Consider the following 12,347-nt stretch of genomic DNA (forward strand, 5'->3'; position numbering starts at 1 on the left):
CATGTGACCAGGACACTTGGATCTGTGCTCCTGAAACTGATCCATATCTGATCTTTAACATGTGACTTGAGTGTGAACGGTCAGGTCACATTCATCCACCTACACGTCATCAACAAGACACAAACGTCACTATTCTGCACTGAAGTAGGAGAAAACTGTTCATGATCCATGTGACTGAAGTGAAGCACATCTCCACTCACCACAAAACACCACCACCAAAAACCTGGTCCTTCTCCTTCTCAATCTCCTCCTTAAAACAAGTCAGTTGTTCATGTTGTGGCTCCAGTACGAGAGGAACTTTAAAATCTCCAGGTGTAAACACAGAGACGCTCGCTGCGGTTGACGTCGTCGTGTCTCCAGTGTCACATGTGGGACACTTTTGGACCGTTTAATGTTCACACTGGAGTCACACACAAGTCACATTTAACTGGAAATGTGAACGACCTCGAAAAAACATCAGATTTCACAAAAAAATCGGAATTGAGCGTTAAACCTGCAGACTGAACGTAGCCTAAGACACACAATATGTGTCCATTCACATAAACATGTGTCTGTGTGCACCACCTGCACACGTATAATGTGTGAAAAGTTTCACATGAACCAACAACACAACAGAAACACAGAACAGACTGAACATCAGCAGAACATCCCTCTGTCACACAGAGAGAACACCCCTCTGACACAGAGAGAACACCCCTCTGAGAGAACACCCCTGAGAGAAACACCCCTCTGTCACAGAGAGAACACCCCTCTGACACAGAGAGAACACCCCTCTGACACAGAGAGAACACCCCTCTGTCACAGAGAGAACACCCCTCTGAGAGACACCCCTCTGTCACACAGAGAGAAACACCCCTCTGTCACAGAGAGAACACCCCTCTGTCACAGAGAGAGAACACCCCTCTGTCACAGAGAGAGAACACCCCTCTGACACAGAGAGAACACCCCTCTGACACAGAGAGAACACCCCTCTGTCACAGAGAGAGAACACCCCTCTGTCACAGAGAGAGAACACCCCTCTGTCACAGAGAGAGAACACCCCTCTGTCACAGAGAGAGAACACCCCTCTGACACAGAGAGAGAACACCCCTCTGTCACAGAGAGAACACCCCTCTGACACAGAGAGAACACCCCTCTGTCACAGAGAGAAGACACACCCCTCTGTCACAGAGAGAACACCCCTCTGTCACAGAGAGAAACACCCCTCTGTCACAGAGAGAACACCCCTCTGTCACAGAGAGAACACCCCTCTGTCACACAGAGAGAGACACCCCTCTGTCACAGAGAGAACACCCCTCTGACACAGAGAGAGAACACCCCTCTGTCACAGAGAGAACACCCCTCTGACACAGAGAGAACACCCCTCTGACACAGAGAGAACACCCCTCTGACACAGAGAGAACACCCCTCTGACACAGAGAGAGAACACCCCTCTGACACAGAGAGAGAACACCCCTCTGACACAGAGAGAGAACACCCCTCTGACACAGAGAGAGAACACCCCTCTGTCACAGAGAGAACACCCCTCTGTCACACAGAGAGAGAACACCCCTCTGTCACAGAGAGAGAACACCCCTCTGACACAGAGAGAACACCCCTCTGACACAGAGAGAACACCCCTCTGTCACACAGAGAGAACACCCCTCTGTCACACAGAGAGAACACCCCTCTGACACAGAGAGAACACCCCTCTGTCACAGAGAGAACACCCCTCTGACACAGAGAGAACACCCCTCTGTCACACAGAGAGAGAACACCCCTCTGTCACAGAGAGAACACCCCTCTGTCACAGAGAGAACACCCCTCTGACACAGAGAGAACACCCCTCTGTCACACAGAGAGAACACCCCTCTGTCACAGAGAGAACACCCCTCTGTCACAGAGAGAACACCCCTCTGTCACACAGAGAACACCCCTCTGTCACACAGAGAGAAACACCCTCTGTCACACAGAGAGAACACCCCTCTGACACAGAGAGAACACCCCTCTGTCACACAGAGAGAGAACACCCCTCTGACACAGAGAGAGAACACCCCTCTGTCACAGAGAGAACACCCCTCTGTCACAGAGAGAGAACACCCCTCTGTCACAGAGAGAGAACACCCCTCTGTCACACAGAGAGAGAACACCCCTCTGACACAGAGAGAACACCCTCTGTCACAGAGAGAACACCCCTCTGACACAGAGAGAACACCCCTCTGACACAGAGAGAGAACACCCCTCTGTCACAGAGAGAACACCCTCTGACACAGAGAGAACACCCCTCTGTCACAGAGAGAGAACACCCCTCTGTCACAGAGAGAACACCCCTCTGTCACAGAGAGAGAACACCCCTCTGTCACAGAGAGAACACCCCTCTGACACAGAGAGAACACCCCTCTGACACAGAGAGAGAACACCCCTCTGTCACAGAGAGAACACCCCTCTGTCACACAGAGAGAACACCCCTCTGACACACAGAGAGAACACCCCTCTGTCACAGAGAGAACACCCCTCTGACACAGAGAGAACACCCCTCTGACACAGAGAGAGAACACCCCTCTGTCACAGAGAGAGAACACCCCTCTGAGAGAACACAGAGAGAACACCCCTCTGACACAGAGAGAACACCCCTCTGTCACACAGAGAGAACACCCCTCTGACACAGAGAGAACACCCCTCTGACACAGAGAGAACACCCCTCTGACACAGAGAGAACACCCCTCTGTCACACAGAGAGAACACCCCTCTGTCACAGAGAGAACACCCCTCTGACACAGAGAGAACACCCCTCTGACACAGAGAGAACACCCCTCTGTCACAGAGAGAACACCCCTCTGACACAGAGAGAACACCCCTCTGACACAGAGAGAACACCCCTCTGTCACAGAGAGAACACCCCTCTGACACAGAGAGAACACCCCTCTGACACAGAGAGAAACACCCCTCTGACACAGAGAGAGAACACCCCTCTGACACAGAGAGAACACCCTCTGTCACAGACACAGAGAGAACACCCCTCTGTCACAGAGAGAACACCCTCTGTCACAGAGAGAACACCCCTCTGACACAGAGAGAACACCCCTCTGTCACAGAGAGAACACCCCTCTGACACAGAGAGAACACCCCTCTGACACAAGAGAACACCCCTCTGACACAGAGAGAGAACACCCCTCTGTCACAGAGAGAACACCCCTCTGACACAGAGAGACACAGAGAGAACACCCTCTGTCACAGAGAGAGAACACCCCTCTGACACAGAGAGAACACCCCTCTGACACAGAGAGAACACCCCTCTGACACAGAGAGAACACCCCTCTGTCACACAGAGAGAACACCCCTCTGTCACAGAGAGAAACACCCCTCTGACACAGAGAGAGAACACCCCTCTGACACAGAGAGAACACCCCTCTGTCACAGAGAGAACACCCCTCTGACACAGAGAGAACACCCCTCTGTCACACAGAGAGAGAACACCCCTCTGTCACAGAGAGAACACCCCTCTGTCACAGAGAGAACACCCCTCTGTCACACAGAGAGAACACCCCTCTGTCACACAGAGAGAACACCCCTCACACAGAGAGAACACCCTCTGACACAAGAGAACACCCCTCTGTCACACAGAGAGAGAACACCCCTCTGTCACAGAGAGAGAACACCCCTCTGTCACAGAGAGAGAACACCCCTCTGTCACAGAGAGAGAACACCCCTCTGTCACACAGAGAGAACACCCCTCTGTCACACAGAGAGAAACACCCCTCTGACACAGAGAGAGAACACCCCCTCTGTCACAGAGAGAACACCCCTCTGACACAGAGAGAACACCCTCTGACACAGAGAGAGAGAACACCCCTCTGTCACACAGAGAGAACACCCCTCTGACACAGAGAGAACACCCCCCTCTGACACAGAGAGAACACCCCTCTGACACAGAGAGAACACCCCTCTGACACAGAGAGAACACCCCTCTGACACAGAGAGAACACCCCTCTGACACACAGAGAGAACACCCCTCTGTCACAGAGAGAACACCCCTCTGTCACAGAGAGAGAACACCCCTCTGACACAGAGAGAACACCCCTCTGACACAGAGAGAGAACACCCCTCTGACACAGAGAGAACACCCCTCTGTCACAGAGAGAACACTCATATTCCACTGAGTCTCTGTGTTCTTTAGTCCAACACAAATTGAACCACATCAGACACAAGAAACAACAGTTTTTTATCACACACATTAGTTTATGCAAATGAGTCGTGTGGTTTTAAATTTAGTTTCTGTAAAACATAAACAAATGTGTCAAAGCTGAATGGAGAGAGAAAACTTGTGGACACAGAATCGATGTGTGTGGACCCAGATCGTTTCCGATATGGAGAGACTGTGATACATTTCAGTGTAAATGTGGCCTTAATCCTGACTCAGAATCATTGTCCGTAAATATAATATAAAGCAGCATGTTGCAGCAGCTGCAGGTGTAAACAAGAACAGTGAGTCATGTGACGTGACTGTGGAGGTGCGTCACAGACAAATGACTCCACAGATAAACCCTGATGCAGCGTCACATATCAGGACGTTTATCTGTCTGTAAAGTGGATGAAATGGACAGAATAAAAAGTCTGAGCTTTATAAGGAGGTAGAACCTGCCCACGTGGAATATCGGCCCAGATCGGCAAGATTCAGGCCGAGAGCCGATATGTCTCAAGTGCCCATATTGGGCCCTATTTTTAATTTGAAAGAGCCAATAAACACCAAAATCACATTTTTTTTCTTCATTCTGTGTGTAAATGTGTCTAAAACAGAAGCGTGTCTCTTTCTCTGGACTTATTTTGGCATTTTTGTGCAAATTTGTTAAAAATGTGACGTTTGGGTCAGAGTCGTGTCTGTCGGCGAATTTAGGATCAACTACGACCACGACGTTTGAGTTTTGGGGTCGGACTGACGGCGCCGATGAGTCAGACGCAGGTTATGATGTGACGAGCGCAAACACTGGCGTCTATGGGCGGGACATGAGGAGCCCCTCTCAGCCCCGCCCCCACCTGGCATCACCTTGCACCACCGGGCGTCGCCATGTCCTGCCGTGTCTGGAGAAAAAAGAAACACTGTGATCTGAACACAAATGTCCACTCTGTTCTGAAGTCCATGCCGTGTTGATTGTTGTGGCTGTTGTTCGGCTGTCAATCATCGCTCCAGAGCCCGCCCCCACACCCGCTACTTATACAGCACTTTGGAGGACCCTTTATCTCTGCTTGCGGTTCCAATTATTCCTGTAGTTCAAAGGCCCGTAAGACTCTATTTTCTGAGCTCTGTCCTCACCATAAACAGACCTAGAGTTGCATTTTTTTTCATTCTGTTCACACTCTGTTCCACCTTGTGATTTCATCATGTGGTGATGCAGGAAGTGCTCCACTGTGTTTTTAAACTCCACACACCTTCACTAGAATCATCTGGATCACTTCAAACGTGGAATAAAGGTTAAACTTGCCGTTCAAACATGTGTTACAGGTTTTTATCATTCTATAATTTTGAGTAAAAGTCTTGACACACTCAAGGATTTTTAAAGGTGGAAATCTGATGAGATTTTAAATGTCCGATCGCAGAGACCACAGAGGGATCTGTGTACAACAGAGATGCGTGGATGGGCTATTTTTTCATACGCAACTGCGACACAAACCTCATCATCCGCCCACTGTCCATTTGCACCCAAGGTTTTGACCAGTTTTTCATCCGCCGATTGATTTTAGATTTTAGAACAATCATATAGCAAACAAACTGAGGAGCCTCGATAAACATGCAAACTTTATAGCTCATTCATTACAAAATTAGCTCAACGTGCATACCATACTTTCCGGGCAATTAGGCACTCGCCCAATAGCCCGGAAAATACAGTATTCACGTTCTTATTTGTTTTCCGACTAGGCTATTTTTTAACCTTCTTACTACTAAACTACACGCACAGACTGTACAATGACACTCGTTTCAATTAAAATATTATTTTTTGTCATGTCATCCTCCCGGGCAACTCTAGTGTGCGATGACGTCAGATGTTTCCTGTCTCCAGTGGTTCTGAGTCTCTTGCGTGTTCAAAGATCAGACTCTGCACTTCTCGTTTAGATCCAAGTCCAAACTGTGTGATTATTTTTTTATTCTGGACGTGTTTGAAACGTGAACTTTGAACAGAATCCTCTCAGTAAACCATAAAGATGAGCAGAGAAGAGCCGATGTGTTTTTGGTTTGTTCTCACGTGCATTCCCCTTCCCGTCCTGCAGGTGGCGCTCGCTGGCGTAACATTGAGGAGGAGGACACCGACCCCGAGGAGCTGAAGTTCAGACCTTCTCGTATCGTGGGCCCGCAGCTCAGCGTCACCTCCTCGTACTCTCCCCGCGAACTCTTCCAGCTCTTCTTCTCCTCCGAGGTCATCACGTCCCTCATCCAAAACACGAACTCGTACGGAAAACGCGCCAACGCCAACTTCGCCGCCGTCACGTCCAAAGACATGTTCTCGTACATCGCCCTGGTCCTGTACATGGGCGTGGTCCCTCTCAAAACGCTCCTGGACTACTGGAGGAGCACACGTCTGTACACGCTGCCTTTTCCCTCCAGCACCATGAACCGACAACGTTTTAACGACATTTCTCGCTGTTTGCACATGAACCATCCCGACGTGGAAGCTGAGAACGAGCTCAAAAAGGGGACCCAAGATTACGATAAACTGTGCAAAGTGCGTCCTCTTTACAAACAGATTTTGGAGGCGTGTCAGACGTACTACCACCCCAAACAGCACATCTCCATCGACGAAAGGATGGTCGCGAGTAAAGCCCGGATCGGCTTCAAGCAGTATGTCAAAAACAAACCCACGAAATGGGGCTTCAAGCTGTTCGTGTTGGCGGATTCGAGCGGTTACACCGTCAACTTTTTCATTTACGATGGAAAAGTCGGAGAACCGTCGGGAAATGGGCAAAGCTACGACGTCGTGATGCGTTTACTCAACTCCACGAAATTAGGAACGGGATACAAACTCTATGTGGACAACTACTACACGAGTCCAACGCTCTTCAGACACCTTCTCAAACGCAAGATCTCCGCCTGTGGCACCATCCGCTCGACTTTACGAGATTATCCGAAAGCGACGAGGAATAAAATGCCCCCGAAGGCTGCGCGCGGAACCATCCGATGGCTGCGACAGAAGGACCTGCTGTTCGTGAAATGGTTCGATGCGCGAGAAGTCACGATCTGCTCCACGATGCACAAGGCCAGCGCCAAAGAATTCGTCAAACGGAAGGTGAAAAACGAGCAGGGGCGCTGGGCGGAGAGACAGGTGCTCGTCCCCGACTGTGTCAAAGATTACAACCGGCACATGGGCGGAGTCGATTTATCTGATGCGCTCATAAATTCGTACAACGTGGTGCACAAAACAAAAAAGTGGTACAAAACGCTGTTCTACCACTTCATCGACATCGCCGCCGTCAACGCGTTTATTCTGCACCGCCAGCTCAGCGCCATGCACCGCCAAACGCCGCTCACGCAGAAGGCCTTTCGTGAAGCGCTCATTTTGGAGCTGGCCGACATCGGGTCGACGCCAAACCGGAGACTCATCGCCACGTACCAGGCGGCGACGCCCGTCCAGCTCCCCCGCCCCTCTGCAGATCCGCCCATCGCCACGGACACCGGAAGCGAGCCGGACTTCGGGCTGGTGCACCTGGGGCATCTGCCGGCGGCGTTCGCGGAGCAGCTCAAAGGCGTCCCGTCGCGGATGAGGGGCACCACGGGGAGGAGGACCTGTGTCATGTGCGGAAGTAAAACTCAGGTCTACTGCTCCGTCTGCCTCAAGACCATGTGCTTCAACAGCTCCAGGAACTGCTACCGCGAGTTCCACCGCCGCAACCACATCGCCTCCTAGAACTGAGACTGAGACTGTCAGGTGCTCAGAAGAGCGCAGGGAGCAGAAGCAAACTGTCAGGTCTGAAAACAAACTCTTGGTCTGAAAAAAGAACCTAATAACATTTGCCTTCAAACTGTTTAAATGAAGCCACGATGTGTCGTCCACAGAGGATTTGCCACCAAAAAGAAAAAAAAAAGAAACAAACAAAAAAAACACAAGGCCGTACAAAAGCGGACGTCACAGCAAGAAAAAGAACAATCATGGATCAAACCATCAACACCAGCGAGAGTTTGGACTCAGACAAATAATGATTTCAGCTGCTCTGAAACATCTGCTGTGGAGGAACATCTGCTGTGGAGGAACATCTGCTGTGGAGGAACATCTGCTGTGGAGGAACATCTGCTGTGGAGGAACATCTGCTGTGGAGGAACATCTGCTGTGGATTCGGCGGCATTGAAGTCCAGTCCAAAGATGAACCTCAGAGGTCGAACACGGACACAGCACATATTTGTTCTTGTCCTCTGACCACGGCACGATCTTCTGTCTCTTGTTTCTCCTCCATGTTCCACACACACGTTTTCTTTGTTTATTTTCCTGTGTGTGACCCGAGGAACCTGCTCAGGTCCACCAGGTCACCACGGGTCACTCAGAAAAAACGAGTTTTACTCTGTTTCCGAACCGACACCGGCACGATTCTGAAAACTCTACCTCTGTGTCAGGTGCCCTCCCCCCGTGTGTGTCAGGTGCCCTCCCCCCGTGTGTGTCAGGTGCCCTCCCCCGTGTGTGTCAGGTGCCCTCCCCCCGTGTGTGTCAGGGGCCCTCCCCCCGTGTGTGTCAGGGGCCCTCCCCCGTGTGTGTCAGGTGTCCTCCCCCCGTGTGTGTCAGGTGCCCTCCCCCGTGTGTGTCAGGTGCCCTCCCCCGTGTGTGTCAGGTGCCCTCCCCCGTGTGTGTGTCAGGGGCCCTCCCCCGTGTGTGTCAGGTGTCCTCCCCGTGTGTGTGTCAGGTGTCCTCCCCGTGTGTGTGTCAGGTGCCCTCCCCGTGTGTGTGTCAGGGGCCCTCCCCCCGTGTGTGTCAGGGGCCCTCCCCCCATGTGTGTCAGGTGCCCTCCCCGTGTGTGTGTCAGGTGCCCTCCCCCTGTGTGTGTCAGGGGCCCTCCTCGTGTGTGTGTCAGGCTCTCCCCCCACCTGTGTGTCAGGTGCCCTCCCCCCGTGTGTGTCAGGGGGCCCTCCCCCCGTGTGTGTCAGGGACCCTCCCCGTGTGTGTGTCAGGGGCCCTCCCCGTGTGTGTGTCAGGCCCCTCCCCCCGTGTGTGTGTCAGGTGCCCTCCCCCCGTGTGTGTCAGGTGCCCTCCCCCGTGTGTGTGTCAGGGGCCCTCCCCCCGTGTGTGTCAGGGACCCTCCCCGTGTGTGTGTCAGGGGCCCTCCCCCCGTGTGTGTCAGGTCCCTCCCCCCGTGTGTGTGTCAGGTGCCCTCCCCCCATGTGTGTCAGGTGCCCTCCCCGTGTGTGTGTCAGGTGCCCTCCCCCCGTGTGTGTGTCAGGTGCCCTCCCCGTGTGTGTGTCAGGTGCCTTCCCCCCGTATGTGTCAGGTGCCCTCCCCGTGTGTGTGTCAGGGGCCCTCCCCCCGTGTGTGTCAGGGACCCTCCCCGTGTGTGTGTCAGGGGCCCTCCCCCCGTGTGTGTGTCAGGTGCCCTCCCCCCGTGTGTGTCAGGGACCCTCCCCGTGTGTCAGGTGCCCTCCCCCCGTGTGTGTCAGGTCCCTCCCCGTGTGTCAGGTGCCCTCCCCCCGTGTGTGTCAGGTCCCTCCCCCCATGTGTGTGTCAGGTCCCTCCCCCCAGTGTGTGTGTCAGGTCCCTCCCCCCGTGTGTGTGTGTCAGGTCCCCTCCCCGTGTGTGTGTCAGGTCCCTCCCCCGTGTGTGTGTCAGGTCCCTCCCCGTGTGTGTGTCAGGTCCCTCCCCCGTGTGTGTCAGGTCCCTCCCCCCATGTGTGTGTCAGGTCCCTCCCCCCGTGTGTGTGTCAGGTCCCTCCCCGTGTGTGTGTCAGGTCCCTCCCCCCGTGTGTGTGTCAGGTCCCTCCCCCCGTGTGTGTCAGGTGCCCTCCCCGTGTGTGTGTCAGGTGCCCTCCCCCCGTATGTGTCAGGTGCCCTCCCCGTGTGTGTGTCAGGGGCCCTCCCCCCGTGTGTGTCAGGGACCCTCCCCGTGTGTGTGTCAGGGGCCCTCCCCCCGTGTGTGTCAGGTGCCCCTCCCCCCGTGTGTGTCAGGGACCCTCCCTGTGTGTCAGGTGCCCTCCCCCCGTGTGTGTCAGGTCCCTCCCCGTGTGTGTCAGGTGCCCTCCCCCCGTGTGTGTCAGGTCCCTCCCCCCATGTGTGTGTCAGGTCCCTCCCCCCGTGTGTGTGTCAGGTCCCTCCCCGTGTGTGTGTCAGGTCCCTCCCCGTGTGTGTGTCAGGTCCCTCCCCCCATGTGTGTGTGTCAGGTCCCTCCCCGTGTGTGTGTCAGGTCCCTCCCCGTGTGTGTGTCAGGTCCCTCCCCCCGTGTGTGTGTCAGGTCCTCCCTCCCCGTGTGTGTGTCAGGTCCCTCCCCCCATGTGTGTGTCAGGTCCCTCCCCGTGTGTGTCAGGTCCCTCCCTGTCTGCTTCTCTCGCGGTGTTGTTTTCTGCGGGGGCGGGGCCAAGTTGGTGCTATAAGCCGCAGTGCATGATGGGCAGTGTAGTTCAAACTGTCTGTGCGTTTTCTCAGGGCACTAGTGACAGAAATAAGAAATGGTTTATTTAAATGATTGTAAAAATTAAATCAGGAATTCCCCGAAAGCTGAAAAAACCCTTTATGCTGAAATTATTTTAAATGTTATTATTATTTTTTTTTTATAATTTATTCTGACGCTGAAACCTAAAGAATTATTATAGTTTTAAGTTATTCCTAAGAACGCACCTTCCCCGTTTTGTTTGGACACTTTTAAATTTAGTTAAATGTAAAACCGACGCGCCGAGGTTCAGATTTGTGTTGTTTTTTTAAATTTTTTTGGTTTATTTTGTTCTTTTGTGTGACGTTTCATTTAAGGGCATTTCCTGTAAAACTACTGTGGGTTTTAGATTCAGGTTTTTACGCTGTGGAAAAATTTCTCCTTTATTTTGAGCTTTTACCGCTGACGTCACCCACGTCCTCTGGGGGTGTGACGCTAACAGGAGGCACTGCTCTGTCTGAAGCTCTGTTCTGCCGGACACTGTGCCATATTTGCAATCGTGTCACTCGGCCGCAGCTTAAACTGTTCGACCAAATCCCAGGGTTTAAAAGTTCACAGCTCACGAATCATGTTCTCACACTGAACGAACTGATGCTCAAACGCGGCCCGCCTGCGCACACTGAACGTTCACATGACGACCTGAATTGTTGTTTCAGAAGTAGAAAACCATGGAATTAGAACTCAAATAAAAGCCTGGTCTCAAATAAAAGCCTGGTCTCAAATAAAAGCCTGGTCTGTTGAGTGACCGAATCAAACAAATGCAGGGGATGTTATTTGGCGTTTCACGGAGGTTCGTTTGGCGTGAGAACCTGAATCTTGAGCTGTGAACTTTTAAACCCTGAGATTTGGTCGTTCAGTTTGAGCCGAGGCCGAGTGAAACCATCGAAAACGTCGCACAGTGTCCGTCCGGCTCAGCGCGTTACTCCTGTAAACTGACTGTTGTGACGCTGTTGCCGGTGGCGACGCTGAAAATCTGTATTTTTACTTTTAACGCCAAAACTGTGATTTTTATGAATTCTGGATCGACCGATGAGCTGTGCTTTCATTTTAAATCCACTTTCATTGTTGTTTTTAGAAATGTGTTAGAAATGTAGAACGGAATCTTAAAGCTGCACTGTGTAACTTTTCCGTTGGGGGTCCGTCACCTGCTTGGAGATGTCACTGCTCTGCCTGGAATGTTCCGCAGTGTGTCATTAAACGGCTCGACTTTACATTTATTCAATCGCAGGTTTTACAGCTCAGAAAAACAAAACAGACGCTCTGACTGCGCCTGGTTTGGTCTCCATGGAGATAGAAAGGTTTAATGCCGTACTGTGGAATTTTCCAAACTAAAAGGCAATAACCTGAGAAAAGCGCTTGACCGAGTCTCCAGCAGAAAACACGCATCACCGATCTCAGACTTCAGGTCATCGCCCAGTTCACACGGGGAATGATCCTGTGAAAAAGTGATCATCAAACCTTCTGATATTGTCATATTTTAGTTTTGGGATTCGGACGTCGTAATCGTGTGGTTGTTGGATCCAAACAGCGGAAAACGACTCCAGAAATGTGTTTGTGAACTTCATAAATGCAAAAGTGAATCAGATGTGTGTGACTCAAACCTCCGTTCAAACTGTTTCTCTTCCCAACAGAATTGAAAAATAGTGAAAGGTGAAGGTGATGGGCAGGATTGATCCACAGGAAGAACAAAAAAGGAAACATTTGTCTGACTTAAGGTTCGTTCACACCAAAGCGTCAAAAAACACCTTGACGTCTCTT

General features: G+C 51.9%; 1 protein-coding gene across 1 annotated transcript in view; it reads left to right on the forward strand.

Moving 5' to 3' along the window:
* Window positions 1-8,605, forward strand: part of LOC129409263 (piggyBac transposable element-derived protein 4-like) — a 13,486-nt gene extending 4,881 nt beyond the window's left edge. The window contains exon 3 of the mRNA XM_055154882.1: window positions 6,244-8,605. Coding sequence (XP_055010857.1) covers window positions 6,244-7,874 — 1,631 coding nt within the window. The 3' untranslated portion in view covers window positions 7,875-8,605. The remainder of the gene's footprint in view (window positions 1-6,243) is intronic.
* The last annotated feature ends 3,742 nt before the right edge of the window (window positions 8,606-12,347 follow it).

This window comes from Boleophthalmus pectinirostris, unplaced genomic scaffold (assembly GCF_026225935.1).
Source record: "Boleophthalmus pectinirostris isolate CB_2022bp ecotype Guang Dong unplaced genomic scaffold, ASM2622593v1 HiC_scaffold_19, whole genome shotgun sequence".
NCBI lineage: Eukaryota > Metazoa > Chordata > Actinopteri > Gobiiformes > Gobiidae > Boleophthalmus > Boleophthalmus pectinirostris.